This window comes from Cebidichthys violaceus, unplaced genomic scaffold (genome assembly GCF_023349555.1).
Source record: "Cebidichthys violaceus isolate CVI_PGR_0920_01 unplaced genomic scaffold, fCebVio1.0.p SCAF_12, whole genome shotgun sequence".
Taxonomy (NCBI): Eukaryota; Metazoa; Chordata; class Actinopteri; order Perciformes; family Stichaeidae; genus Cebidichthys; species Cebidichthys violaceus.
Window position 1 is genome coordinate 13,913,156 of NW_027176285.1, and position 14,196 is coordinate 13,927,351.

Sequence of the window (14,196 nt, forward strand, 5' to 3'; positions counted from 1 at the left end):
TACTGAATATCTAGAATATCTCAAAACACATTCATTAAAAGCAGACAATTATTTAGGCTAAAAAAAGGTTAATATTCAATAAAGCTAACTGTAATAAAATATTAGAGGTTCTATGAATCCGTACCAAAATGAAAAGTAGGTGCATTAATATAAAAAGAATCATAACTTCATAATTTTGTCCTATTAGACTTTCGTGTGAAAATGTTATATTTACCATATAAATTCTTGAGTTACGGTCAGAAATGAGTCTGGAGGTCAGTGACCTCGTCCTTTCACCTCCAAAATCTGATCAGTTCATCGTTGAGTCCAGCTGGATGTTTGCGCCACGTTTGAAGAAGTTCACTCCAGGCGCTCCCGAGTTATCGCGTCCCTAAATATGGATCGGACAGACGGACGACCCGAAGACACAACCCCTGCAGCAGCTAGCTAACGGCAGCAATAGAAGACTGAGTCGAGCGGTGGTGGAAGGATACGTTTTATTCAGATCTTACAGACTTCCGTGTTTTACTTTTAATAAACTAATGAAACATTTCAGGAGGAGAACACGTGGTGCGTTTTTGTTTCAAGTATCAAACATAGTAATATGAATGCTGTGAATCTGTACAAGGACCTCTTTGAACTGAACAAAACTATATACAGCGCAAGAAAACGTCTCAATGAAAGCTAGCTGATAGAACATTTTCCTTAAATAAAGTTGGACTTCCTCTGCTCTGTATGGGGGTGCATTTACAAGATATAATGATGCAATATTAATCAATTCAATTCAGTCGATTTTCTTAATAACAGCCAATTTTAAGAAATTAGAACAATAATACCTTTCGTCATCTGAATATGGTTTCCTGAGACTGATGTTGCTGCCTGTATTAAAAAGGAACAGATATGGAAAAGAAAAATATCCCAAAAACCCCATTTGCTATTATACAATATTTACATTTTCACAGGTATTTAATAACCAAATAAGGGAATCTGAGGATTTCAACGAATGAATAACTGGGGAAATGCTTCCAACTCTTTGAATCAAGTGATTTACCAGTGTTTTGGTTATTAATGTGTACATTGTTTGTTCCTAAAAAAAAAAAAAAAAAAGGGCATTTCACTAAATGGAAACTGCTAAATATATACAAAGTGCTTGTGAAAGTATAGTCAAGTTATCGTCCCTTAATTACAACTGAACAACAACAACAAAAAACAAAACTTTTGGTCACAAATGAACCTACAGACAGACATAACTTAACATAAAATTTAAAAAAGGCAAGCCACCCGCAGCTTCACTCCACCTCTCCACAGCTTTCATCCCTCGTCCACTTCTGTAAAAATGTCACATAAGAAGTACTGAGACACACTGGTGGGCTCCTCCTCTACAGAGCCGCTCTCCACGGAGTCACTCCGCTGAGAAGCCGAAACCTACAACAAAGAAGAACAAAGAATCAGCTGTGATCGACTGTGTGTGGGTGAACGGGAATTCCACTCGTTCCCTCCTCACCTCAGCTGGACGCAGAGAAGCGTCAGGAGTTGTGACTCCTCGTCGGCTGAGCTCAGAGGTCCGCTCGACGTCCCCCTCCGTCTGCGGCGGCGGTGTGGTGAAGGACGCCGAGCGGGTGTCTTCCGTCGGCTGCGTCACGCTGCGTGCGGGAGCGACGTTGCACGATGTTGAGGCTGCAGGCGCCGGCGTAGATGGTTTTCCAGCTGCACGAGGAGTTCGGACCTTCGGGCCCCTGGAGGCTGCTTTGCCAGGTGGAGGATCGCTTGCAGGGGCCGTGTCGTCAGTCTCAGAAATGATTGTGGGGAAGCCTTTGGGGTTTCTGTCAGATATTGGAAAGTAAAAAGGAATTAACGTTTAACAGAGTTATATTAATTAGTTATGTCCATTTACTTCTTCCTCACTAACTCAAAGAGCTCTGACAAGTTAAATTTAATATGTAAGTTGAAACAAATTTGGAATTTAACTTGAAATGGCAAGTTGTAAAGTTATTGCAACATAAAACTGTGAGTTACAGTAATGCAGAAATGTAAGTTTGTTTGACTCGGTAAGAAACGTTTTCTTGAACGTAAAACAATTCTTCGCTTAAACAACAAGTGACAAAAAGTTCAATCAACTCTGACAACTTTAAAAAACAATGTTGAGACAACTAGAACATTGTAGTTGAATCAACTTAATGAACTGTAATTTCTTAGTTAAATCAAAGGCAATCTTCAAGTTGCATTTTCAAGGTAGCAGAGGAACTATTTATATCATACTATCATTTGAACATTAATAGGAATCTGACATACATAACAGAACTTTCAGGTAGCGATGTAATCTGAAAACGGGGGGAAGTCTTCACGTTTCAATGAAGGATGTTTCTCACCTATTCCGACCTCTAGTCACCCTCGTCCGAGTAGTTGGCGCTCCTGAGCTGCTCTCCTCGGGGTGGTCCCCACCCGTCAGAGTCTCCTCTTCAACATCTGCATGACCACCGCTTCCTTTCTGTGGCTCAGTGACGTCATCAAAGGCTTGTGGCTGCAGAGAAGGTCCGGGAAGCTCCGAGTGCTCGGCAGCGAGGGTCTCGCTGGCTTGTTTCCTCTTTGAAGTCTTGGGCTTAACCTGCACGTTGCCTGATTATCAGAGAAACGTGTACATGGTGAAAAACAAGGGCTCAATCTGCTGAGAGTGCATGTGATGAGTAAGTATTCATGTCCTGCATACCTCTTCTTCTGGTGCCCATCGGTCCATCGGGTTTAATAGGAGGAATTTCCGTCTCCTCATTATTCTCTAGAGTCTCTGGTAATTTAGATGGATGGACTGTAGCACTCTCTGTTCCACAAACACAACAGACACTTACTATTAGTATTATTATTAATCATTAGTTCACATAAATGACAGTGGAACACAAGCACTCTACCATGTGGCTCCACTGGAGTCTCCATGATCCAACCCTGTTGTGTCTGAGAGAAACAAAATGTAAATAGAAATGCAGACATTTAAATCACATTGCAGCTCCAACGTGGTTTCTTACAACTTCACTTACCACACATGCAGCTGGGTCAGGCCCAGTATCCTGCACACCGACGAGGCCCGCCTCACCACTCTCCTCCAGGGAGGACGCCGGCACAGAGAGAGGCCCTTCTCCTGCTGCAGCCGAACTCTCTCCAGGAACGCTGATGAGGAGCGAGGGAGGTTGTAGAATCAGACAAAAAAGAAATGGATGGTATGACCCCGTGATAAAAAGGCAGGCACTAACCTCTGTTGCTCTATTGATGCATCGGTTACAGGACGATAAGGGAGGAGTTCAGGCACACTGTCCACCGCCTCGCTTAATGGGCAGACCGGGATCTCAGTCAGAGAGAGGATGAAGAACGGTTCATCCGAAGGCTCCTGCTGCGACAGCACTGAGATTGAAAGCAAGAGAAGTTATACCTAAAAACCTTGGTGCATACATATACTTTAAATAACTCACAGGACAAAAGGCAGCAGAAATAGGACTTACTCTCTGGAACTACTGAGAGACTTGGATGATTTTGGGTCCCTCCTGTATTTGATGCCTCCTGGAATTGTGAAGGGAGAGAGAAATGAGAGACGCACATTTTAGGATGAATCCTTAAATTCGATCTTCTCGACTATTATCTCCCACCATTAGTCCGGCTGTTCTCAAAGTGTACGGCTGCATGACAGGTGGAGCGCTGCATGACCGGAGCGGGAAAATGATGGAGAACTAACTGACGGTAATTAACTAAAAAAAAAAAAAAAAAACAGGAAGAAAATAAGACGACGCCTATCTTACCGTTATTTGAGAGGAGACTAGCGTGTATTTTATGTCTGAAAATGTTATTCAAAATGAGGAACGACAGAGAATCACTGCCATACGATATAAACTCGGTGGTTAGGGGACACATGGTTAAAAAAACAACATATTAATATATGTTATAAACATGTTGTTACATATCTGGCCATGGCCAACTACTAACGAGCTTAACACAACATCATACATGTAATGCTCACGAGATACACGCCTGAAAATATTCAATAATATCTTACCTGAGTACAACTGTCAGGAACTTGTGTCAAATAATCCAGCGAGGACCCAGAATCCTTTGCAGAGGAGTTTTGGTTACCGCATTGCTCGATGGCTCCCTCTGCTGGGTCTGGAGGGTCAGGTTGGAGTTCAGACACACGTTTGTGGCGAACTGAAGCGTCCTCACCTTCTGAGCAAGCAGCAAAACATGTGGAAAAGAAGAACCATTAGCGATGGACCCGGACACTGCAGGGTCACAGGAGGCAGTGATTCTGAAGATCTGCTCAGCATCCTCTGAGGTAAGAGAACTTTCTTTTTTTTTTTTCAAACCTCTTTCTGCTTGTTCTGTATTCTGAACTTGTCGGGGTTGTGGAGGTCGGCTGCTGCGAACCAGTCTGGGTTTGGGTTTAATAAGCCGGCCTCTTCGAGTCTGTGGAGCTTTTCTTGACGGGGAGTCGGTTGCCTCTGACTGATTACCATCAGTGCTTTAAGTGGAAAACACACTCTGTTACAAACTAATAACTCATTAATAATTCATTCAAAACACCATGCTGTAAATGAGACATGACAACAGTATTTATATTGTCTCTTTGAGGTCAGAATCAGGACGATATGGTTAATGGTCTTACTTCTGGGCAGCTGTTTGATCCGATTCAGAACATTGTTGGGCTGCAGCTCGACTCTGTGCCTCACAGTCATTCTCTGGAAGTGGCTGCTGGCTGCTTTCTCTTGGCTCGGCTGTGGACTCAGCGGGGAGTGGTGGATCATCTGTTGGTTGGGTATTTGACCCTGTAGGCACAGCCTCCACCGCATCTAGTGACTTCTCTGACTCTCCAGGTCCTAACTTCGTTGAGCTGAAAGGTTCTGTGCGCAATGAACAACGTGTTGATGTCAAGTGCTTGCCGTCTGTCCCTGTGAGGTCCTGCTCTGTTTGTGCATCGCTGTGGTCCACAGGCTGTTGTTGTGAGGTTAAAGAGGCGTCCGTGCAGAACTGTTCTGGGGGTTGACCGATGTCACTCGACTGCAGTTTTGTGCGCGTCGTTCTAGGGGACGATCCTAAACTGGGTTTGATCTTGGTAAAGCGTGGCCTTCTTTGAGGAGCGTTTTGTTCTGAGCCCTTTGAGTTTGAGTCAAGTCCACGTCCAGCATCTGTCTTTTGCTCCTCGGTTGAAGACAGTCCCTCTGTGGTTTTATGAGGAGAGCATAATTCCATCATCGGTGGTTCCGGCTCTGAAGCAGTGCTGGTACTTTTAATTTGGCTTGGTTTTTCAGGAGAGGTGGTGCTGCAAGTTGGCTGTGCTTCTTCCATCGCCGTTGTGTCATCGGTGGATTCGGGCCTTGAAGTCTGGCTGGAGGGCGGGTCCGCATGCTGCACGGGTGCGACGGGCTCCTTTGTGGTGTGAGGTTTAGACCTCGCAGTTCTTGACGTCTGTGGTAAATTGGGTTTGACTTTTTGTAACCGAAGACTCATAAACTGGCAAGTAGATGCGGCTTCACTCTCTTCTCTCTGACTGACAGGTGACTCCTCTACAGGTGCGACACGTGGAGCAGGATGGTCGCTGCTCTCCTGGACTGGGGCTGAGTGTATGTTTGACCCTGGTCCAAGGGATTCTGTGACTGCTGAGTCGGATGTCAACTGTGGATCGTTGCAGCTACTCTCTCCCCCAAAACTAGCCATCAGTTTCTCATCTAAGGACTCCAATATGGGCATTGTATCTCTGGTGGCCTGTTCCCTCCTCGGTGTAAACTGGGCTTCAGTTAGATTCTGGTTTTCTGAGGCACTCTGATGTGAGGTTACTGCGTCTGATTCTACCTGACCAACAACTTCAGCATCTGTCTTTTTCTCCTCAGTTGTAGACAGTTCTTCTGTGGCTGTGAGAGCAGTCCCTAAATCCACCAGTGGGATCAAATCTGAAGCAGGATCAGGACAGCAACTTGGTTCTTCAGGAGAGGTGGTGCAAGCTGGCTCTGCTTCAACCTCTGCTATAGTTTTTTCATGGATTTGTGGGTTTGGAGTTGTGATGGAGTCTTTCTCTACAGTGTTTTTTGTGGTTTGAGGTTTAGAACGCACGGTTCTTGATGTCTGAGCTAAGTTGACTTTGGGTTTCACCTTCTGGAATCGACTCTTCCTGGTCAGTTGAGTAGATCCCACTTCACTCTCTTCTCTCTGACTGACAGGTGACTCCTCTACAGGTGGAACACGTGGAGCAGGATGGTCGCTGCTCTCCTGGACTGGGGCCGAGTGTATGCTTGACCCTGGTTCAGTCTGGGATTCGGTGACTGCTTGGTCTGATGTCAGCAGATCATTACAGCTTCTCTCAGCTGTGCCAACATTAGACATCAGTGCTTTATCTGCGAACTTAGATGTTGACCCCGTGGCCCTGGTGGCCTGTTCTGGACTGGGTTCAAACTGGGCTTCAGTTAGATTCTGGTTTTCTGAGGCACTCTGATGTGATGTTGCTGCGTTGGATTCTACCTGACCAACAACTCCAACGTCTGCCCTTCTCTCCTCAGTTGTAGACAGTTCTTCTGTGGCTGTGAGAGCAGTCCCCAAATCCAATGATGGTATTAAATCAGAAGCAGGATCAGGACAGCAACTTGGTTCTTCAGGGGACTTGGTGCAAGTTGGCTCTGCTTCCACCTCTGCTATAGATTTTTCATAGATTTGTGGGTTTGGAGCTGTGATGGAGTCTTTCTCTACGGTGTTTTTTGTGGTTTGAGGTTTAGAACGCACGGTTCTTGATGTCTGAGCTAAGTTGACTTTGGGTTTCACTTTCTGGAATCGACTCTTCCTGGTCAGTTGAGTAGATCCCACTTCACTCTCTTCTCTCTGACTGACAGGTGACTCCTCTACAGGTGTGACATGTGGAGCACTCTGACCTGACGTTGCTGCGTGGGATTGTCCTTCACCAACAGACCTCTCCTGACGGCCCGATGGCTCTTCTGCACTTCTGACTTCCATGTAAGAAATGTCATCTTTTAACACGTTTTCACCACAGTCTGCCATCTCAGGGGTTTCCTCTGCAGCCGATAGCGTCTCTGTGGTTTGAGTAAGCTCAGGAGCAACTGTGTGGCTCTCCTCAGCTCTCCTTACCGTTGAAGTCCCTGGTTGGGACTTTGACTGAGCAGTCCTTGAGGCTTGGCCTAGGTTAGGTTTCGGTTTCACCTTGGATATGCTTCCTTTCTTGGTCTGTGGAGAATTCTTCTTTGAGCTTTCTGGACTTTGCAATTGAGGGGTAGGGTCCATATCAGAACCAGTCCCCCGATCAGAGGATTCAATAACGGAAACGTCATCATTGTCTGTTGTGCTGTTTAGTAGCTCCACAATGGTAACAGCTTCTGATGTTTCTTTTGCTCCGTGATCAGAAGTTGCAGACATAAGAGGAGCGACGCCGTCTTCCTCAAGCACAGCAGCCTTTGATGCAGTCTCTTCTTCCAGGCGTGGGCTGGTTTCATTCACATCGGCTAAAGTTGTCCCTGCAATCAAACATGACGGCACATTTGAAATTCACTGTAATTGAATCAAAAAGGAATGCTTTAATTTTGGCCTCTGTGTCTCTAACCTGTTGTATGATCTTGAATGGCTGTTTGATTCTGTGCTGACTGAGGGAGAGGAGCCAGGTTGCCGATGGTCAACAGGGTTTGAGCGGCTTCATTGTAGCTCTCGGCCTCAGACACTAAAACAAAAAGACCACAAAAAAAAGAAAAAAAAAGTATGAGACTTTGAGACCATATAAATATAGATGCCACTGATCTCTTTAACATACCTTCTGTGGGGTCTGAGGTAAGGAAGTCTATCACATCCTGGAAGGGAAACAAATATATTGTAAGACATAAAAAACTTCCCCTATAAGCCAGACTAGTTGTAAAACGTGTGCTGTGTACGGAAAACCTGTGTTACAGAAGCCCCAGTTACACTTCTTTGTTGTTTTCCGTCTACGTCGTTTACATCTGGACACCAAAAAGGTTGCTTTGAGCTCATGCCTGCAAACGGCATGCAACATTGTCTCAACTAAACGAGCGTCACAATACAAGTGTGTGATCAGACCGCAAACCAAATGCATGCACTAAAACCTAAAAGAGGGAGATGTGTGAAGAAGGCACTTGATCAATGTTGGCCCTCTAGCAGAGACAACATGTGGATAGATCATCAGATGATATTAAAGTCAGTGTAACTGGGGTTCATGATTTAAGTTTCCCTTGTACTGTATTTTCGGCATTATACACTTACAACAAGCAGGTCCAACTGATGGTCACAGGGTTCAGCTGTGCCTGTCTCATTTTGTGCCCGCTCCCAAGAGGCATCAGGGCACAGTGCATCTTGGGAGATGCCCAACACATCAGGGATACTGGCCAAGATATCAAGCTACGTGTGGGATGGAGGGGGGAGGGGGGGGGGGGGGGGGGGGGGGGAAGAGTCAGAGTGGAGGGTTTGAATTATGGAATGAAAAACCATGCACAAAGAAAAACTAATGCGAAAAACACAAAAGATGCTTGTAAAAAAAAAAAATGAAGTAAATGAATGGATGGTGTGACATGAGAGGAAACAGTTTCACATACCTCCTCCATTGTCTCTTCCACTACTGAAATCACAGGCTGAGGGGAGCGCAGGCCGGCGGGCACAAAGACCGGGGCAGAGCTGTCCTTACTGGAGCTACATACAGCGAGCTCCTCCTCCTCCTCCTCCACATCTTCTTCGTCTCGCCGCTGCTCATCCTCCTCGTCGCTGTAGTCTGACTGAGAAGCCCTGAGGGTGACTAGTTTAGGCTTTTTGGACTCTTGGGACGATTGTGGCTTTGACGATCTTCCCCTCTTGGCTGTGCATTTGGGTTTAGATCTGGCAGCAGAAGCAGCGGAGCCCTCGGGTGAAGCAGGAGTTGCTTCAGATGCAGCCTCTTTGGCGGGGTAATTCAAGAGCTTGATGGGTTTAGGCACTCTCCCATACCTATAAAACACAAACGCACACGGATGGAGATGAACTGCTCCTATCCTAATACATCCACACTCATTTTTTTTTGGGGGGGAGAGAGAGAGGAATGTTTCTGCTGCAGTCATGAAAACCTGAAATATTGTACCTGGTAGGCCTCGGCGGTTGATCGGTGGCATCCTCTTCTTCAGAGTCATCATCGGCTGACTTCTTCTTATCAGCTTGACTTGAAGGTGAGGCATCTTTATTCACCTGAAAGGTTTGCGTAACTTTCAGTAAGTCAGAAGTAATAATGTTTAGAAATATCTGATGACTCTAAACTGAGAAAAGAAATAAATAATAACCTGGTCTTCAGCACCTCCGTCAATTACACTCTGGTCCCCTTTATCTGACGCGGTGTCGTTGGTCTTTGTGGAGGGTGGGGGGGGCTTTTTACCCCACTTCCGGCCCAAAGGCAGCAGTGGTTTTGGGCCTCTGCCTCGTGAGAGTTTAGCTGGCTTGATTTTGGCGTCCTTGGCTTCATTCACACTCTCGGTCTTTTCAGACCTGAATATTCAGACGAAAAAAAAAAGAGTTTTGGTGTCAAACGAAGATGCAAAAGATTCTCTCTTTAAAACAGAATTTGTAAAGTTGAATTACATGTCTGATGTTGGACAGTCTTCAGGAAGCACTGCCTCAGTGTCTCCAGGTATGTAGGCCTCGTCTGAGTATATAAAAGAAAACAAGTTTAAGTATTACTTTCCCTAAGACCATCATTACTTTTCTAGAAATTATTCAACAACCTACAGTAATAAATCCACCAGTTCTCCTCCAGAAATGTTTGATAACTTAACTGAATACCTTGTTCGTTGCTCTTTTCACCCGTTTTGTTTTTCTTGTCGTTTGGTTCCTCGGTCAAGGCGTCCTCTCTGCTCTTTCTTTTACGTTTCTTCTTCGGCTTCGCATCATCCGTTCCTCCCTCATTACAGAGGTCCTCGTTCTCTTTCTCTCCCTCCTCCTCCTCCTCTTCCGAGGCAGCAATTACCTTCTGCTCTTCCTCATCTTCCTCCTCCACAACACTCAGCTTCCTTGCAGCTTTTTTGCCTGCCGAAGGAATTAAAAACAAGAACTCAGTACCCCAGGATAACACGCCATCAGGCAATACCACACAACTCCCCGAGTAGCACGCATGGAAGGACACAGTTACCTTTTGCCTTTCTCGTGGTCTTCTTGGGCGGGTTCTTCCCAGCCAGTGACTTGAGCTTCTTCCTGGTTTTCTGAACTTCCAAAATCTTCTCTAGTAGCTTGGAAAAATATTCTATGTCCAGTTTGCGCCTCTCTCCTACAAAACAATATACGCAGAGATTGCACAAAGAACGTTTGTCCCTCACTCATCACTTAATATTGTATCAAACTAGCTGAACATATTGTCCTACTGAACACTTACGGAAAGCTTTGTCAACCCTCCAGGAATTCTCTCGCTCTTCTTTCTTAAATTTGTTCTGAAAGTTCAAAATGAAGACAGACAAGCATTTCATCGTTTACTTCGTGAAGCAATGTGTTGCTTCGTCATATCATATTCTATAAGTGCACGTCTATCTGTATTCATCGCTAACCTTTATCTCGGATCGAGCTCGGAGAGGAAACAGTTGACAAATCATGGAAAAGTCTGTCCCCACCATGCTAATTGCCAGGAAGAACATGTCCGTCTCTGATGGAACACAGCAAACAACCGTGACATTCAAAAAACAACACGAACAAGGCATCAGAGCAAAACGTGTGCCGTAAAGACGTCATAATTCATCATCTATATGTAGGGTCTATATGGGTTCAACCTTCACTGGACCAGGGTTTTGTATAGGTCCCTTTCCTGAAGCTCGAGTAAGTTGTAGTGGAGCCTCGCTCAAAGATGGGGTCCCGATCGTTGGCTGGATTTGGCCCTTTGGCTCGCAGGACTTCCACCGTCAAGCTGAGACACAGTTTGAGAGGATGTGACAATAAAGTAGCAACGTTTCTATTAAGAGCAAAAAGCACATCTCTGGAGGAAGCTACAGATGTTCTGTACACACTGTTGAGTCAGTAGAACGCTAAAGTGGTACATTTGATCTACAATAACCGAGCGACAGGAAGCAGATACACATGAAAGCATTCATTAGTATAACCTATAGAAGCCCACTGACCTCTCTTCGTCAATGATCAGTGAGCCATCCTCGGCTACTTTCACCTGAGGAACCATCATGCCGTCATCCTCCTCTTCCTCCTCCTCCCCCTCTTCCTCCCCCCCTTCCACCTCCCTCGGGCTTCCCAATTTCGGGAGGGCCACGGGTTCCTGCACCCTCTCTGGTGACTTGCAGGGTTTACATCTAAAAACATCAGGCAGAAGGAAGAGGGTTGGTACACACGCAGCATGATTGCCTCATTGTGCACACTTACGATGCCCAATGTGTGTATCGTTTGTATGATCATATGTACAGCAATACAACTATAATGGAATGAGATTTTAGGGATAAACGTACGCTTCTTTTACAGGAGAAGGGGGGATCACAGTCTCGTTCTCTTGAGCCGATTCTTCTACACTCGATCTGACAACAAAAAGGCAAATTATAGTCACATAGGACAAACTTAACTTTCGATAAGAACCAGAATAATCAATAAAAAACATCATCTGTGGCGATAAGGATTAAGTGTGCCACAAGCTTGACTAAGAAGAGACACTTACGTCATGGGGTTGGACTGTGGTAGGTAACGGATAAGGTCCCTCATGGTCATTTTGGCAGGATCTAAGGTAAATTCTTTTGCACGAGTTTTTGATTTCTTGAGTTTCTGCAAAATCAAATAACACTCTTTTAATGTAATGACTCAAGAAGATATATCTAAATCAATGTGTTACTAAACTTAAAGAGGGAAGAGAATGAGGAGCAGTACACTTATGAATAATCTGAGCTCACCTTTTCTTTATGCATCTCCTGTCTGAGCAAATCTCTGAGTTTTTGGGCTTTTGCAATCCTCTGCAGGTCTGACGGGTCATTCAGGAGTCTACTCAAGGAGAGCGCTGGCGCTGAGATAGAAAGCCCACTCTTAGATGACACCAGGGTCTTGGCTTTCTCTGATAACGCGATGGCTTCTTTGTCTGGCAGAGATACGGGGACTTTATCCGGTAGTCTGGAAGGAACTCCTTTGACTTGACTGTCTGACGTGCTTTCTAATCCCTTGCCACTGTCCGCTGGCAGCTTTGTCGCAGAGTCAGCGGGAGGTTCTGAACCGTCAGAAGGGATGAGGGTCGACGTAGGTTGCATTTTGGGCTGCTTGCTCTCTTCGGAAGGCCTCCGTCTCCTTGGGGACTGGAGTCTCTGAGGGGCGACTGTAGTCCCAGTTTGGCTGGACGCAGTTGACTTGTCGAGGTCTGAGACGGGGACTTCAATCGGAGTTTCAGAGACAGCCTTGACGGGGGATTTCGGCTTTCGAGCAACCGCGGCGGGGCGGCCTGGGGCCACTTTGGGCTTGATGGAAAACCGCTTCCTTCTTTGGACTGCTGCTGAGGAGCTGGTACCTTCCCCATTTTGGTCATTGCCATCCCTAAACAGCAGTGAGAATAGTTATACGTTTGTCATACGTAACACAAGTGGTAATCGTGCTATTTAATGCTCGACACTCACCCTGCGGCTGTAGCTTTCTCTGATGGGGTCACAACAGACCGGTTGTCTGTCACTGCAGCAGCGCTGCTCTCACCAACGTCTTTGGGGGTCTCAGTGGCCTCCTGATTGGCCGAAGGGGCTTCCTGAGGTGTTTTAGCGGCCTTAACGACATTGGGCCGAGCGCTAAACCGTGACCGACGAAACATCTCGCCCTGAAAACACACAGGAAGGTGCATCGGTATGAGAACCAGCTCAAAGTGAAACAGTACTTATAGGGGTTTACATACAACGACTGACACAAGTTAACAGATTTGACTGCATCAATGATGTAATAATTCTTATATCTGCAGAATATTAAATACAGGATAGAAAGCAAAAAAAAAAAAAACTACAGACACAAACCTCCCAGAATGCAGTTTGACAGTAATTACAATTGCATGGGCTGAGTTTCATAACAGAGTTTCAATGTGCAAAACACAAATCCATACCTTTAAAAACAAAACACTCAATCATACGCTCGGTCCTTAGAATCCAAACACATCTATAATCACATCAGCACAATAGGACACTTTTGTTGGGCGGTATTACAGCATCATTGCATCACCACTGGGGCACAGCAAGCTGTGTAGTCAATGCAGAGCAGCAGAAGTACAACGGTGTCAATATAATCAACATTGTGTTTGTGTGAATGTAGGATTTACTGTAGTGTAAAACCATCGCTTATTGCTGTGGCACCAGCGAGAACACCTTCTTTTTGTGCAGACCTACGCTAACGTTATTCTTTCAGCTGACACTAGTCACGTTGACACTTGTCCAAGTCTTAAATCTGTCCGTAGAGAAACAAGAATACCAGCAGAGGTTAAATTAGCTAATACGGTGTATTCACACCAATGCAAAACAGAAACAAAAATGCGTCGTTAGTGGTGAAAACAAGTCAGAAAAGTGCACAAAGCTGAGCTCAAACTCGCATGACAACACTTAGTCTCCGTGTCTTCCTGACTCGGACCGTCCTGTTGCTTCATGTTGTGAGCCGGAGACAAATGCATTTATCATTTCAACGCGTCTACGCGTGTTGTGTATCTGTCAACAACGTACCTGTTCAACAATATGTCGTTTACTGGGAGAAATAAGCTTTCGTTTATCGACGATGGGTAGCAAGTAGCGGACCCCATGAACACACTAGTCCGCCATTTGTTTTCATGACGCGAAAAACAGGGGCTTGTGGGAAATGTAGTCAGACTGCTGCAATGAGGTGGATGAGGCAAGACCTAATGTGTGAGCATTGTATTGTATTGTACAGTCTGCAGTAGGCTTTCAAAAGAGTGTCTGTAATACTCAGTGATGTAAAACATGTTAAGATGTTTTTTTAAGTGTGCCTGAAAGAAATATTAGCAATAAAATGTACTTATTATGTACTTAGTGTATATGTAATTTGTGTACCTGTGTGTGTGTGTGTGTGTGTGTGTGTGTGTGTGTGTGTGTGTGTGTCTATATATATATATATATATATATATATATATATATATATATATATATATACATATATATATATATATATGTATATATATATATATATATATATATATATGTATATATATATATATATATGTATATATATATATATATATATATATGTATATATATATATATATATATATATGTA

The 14,196-nt window shown here is 44.8% G+C and overlaps 1 protein-coding gene across 2 annotated transcripts; it reads right to left on the reverse strand.

Moving 5' to 3' along the window:
- Positions 1-457: 457 nt before the first annotated feature.
- On the reverse strand, positions 458-13,710 carry LOC137869277 (transcription factor TFIIIB component B'' homolog). Of its 2 annotated transcripts, XM_068706576.1 has the most exons (29): positions 13,629-13,710; positions 12,555-12,745; positions 11,847-12,474; positions 11,618-11,721; positions 11,415-11,480; positions 11,079-11,261; positions 10,734-10,867; positions 10,515-10,609; positions 10,346-10,400; positions 10,106-10,240; positions 9,760-10,002; positions 9,559-9,622; positions 9,264-9,465; positions 9,068-9,171; positions 8,553-8,937; positions 8,224-8,358; positions 7,760-7,796; positions 7,556-7,669; positions 4,622-7,469; positions 4,323-4,477; positions 4,016-4,182; positions 3,468-3,525; positions 3,222-3,369; positions 3,009-3,138; positions 2,883-2,925; positions 2,687-2,794; positions 2,349-2,595; positions 1,484-1,802; positions 458-1,404 (listed from the first exon to the last, which is right to left on the reverse strand). In XM_068706576.1, the coding sequence occupies exons 2-29, from the start codon at positions 12,737-12,739 to the stop codon at positions 1,291-1,293; spliced, it is 7,206 nt and encodes a 2,401-aa protein (XP_068562677.1). In that variant the 5' UTR covers positions 12,740-12,745; positions 13,629-13,710; the 3' UTR covers positions 458-1,290. The 2 variants fall into 2 exon arrangements, with proteins under 2 accessions (XP_068562677.1, XP_068562678.1); XM_068706577.1 differs by lacking the exon at positions 8,224-8,358.
- Between the last annotated feature and the right edge of the window lie 486 nt (positions 13,711-14,196).

Excerpts from the sequence above, each read along its gene's own strand:
- LOC137869277 (XM_068706576.1), bottom strand. The coding sequence starts at position 12,739 with ATGTTTCGTCGGTCACGGTTTAGCGCTCGGCCCAATGTCGTTAAGGCC. Across the intron at positions 10,401-10,514 it reads GAGCTCGATCCGAGATAAAG|AACAAATTTAAGAAAGAAGA; the intron begins GTTAGCGATGAA and ends TTGAACTTTCAG. Across the intron at positions 9,466-9,558 it reads GACTGTCCAACATCAGACAT|GTCTGAAAAGACCGAGAGTG; the intron begins GTAATTCAACTT and ends CTGAATATTCAG.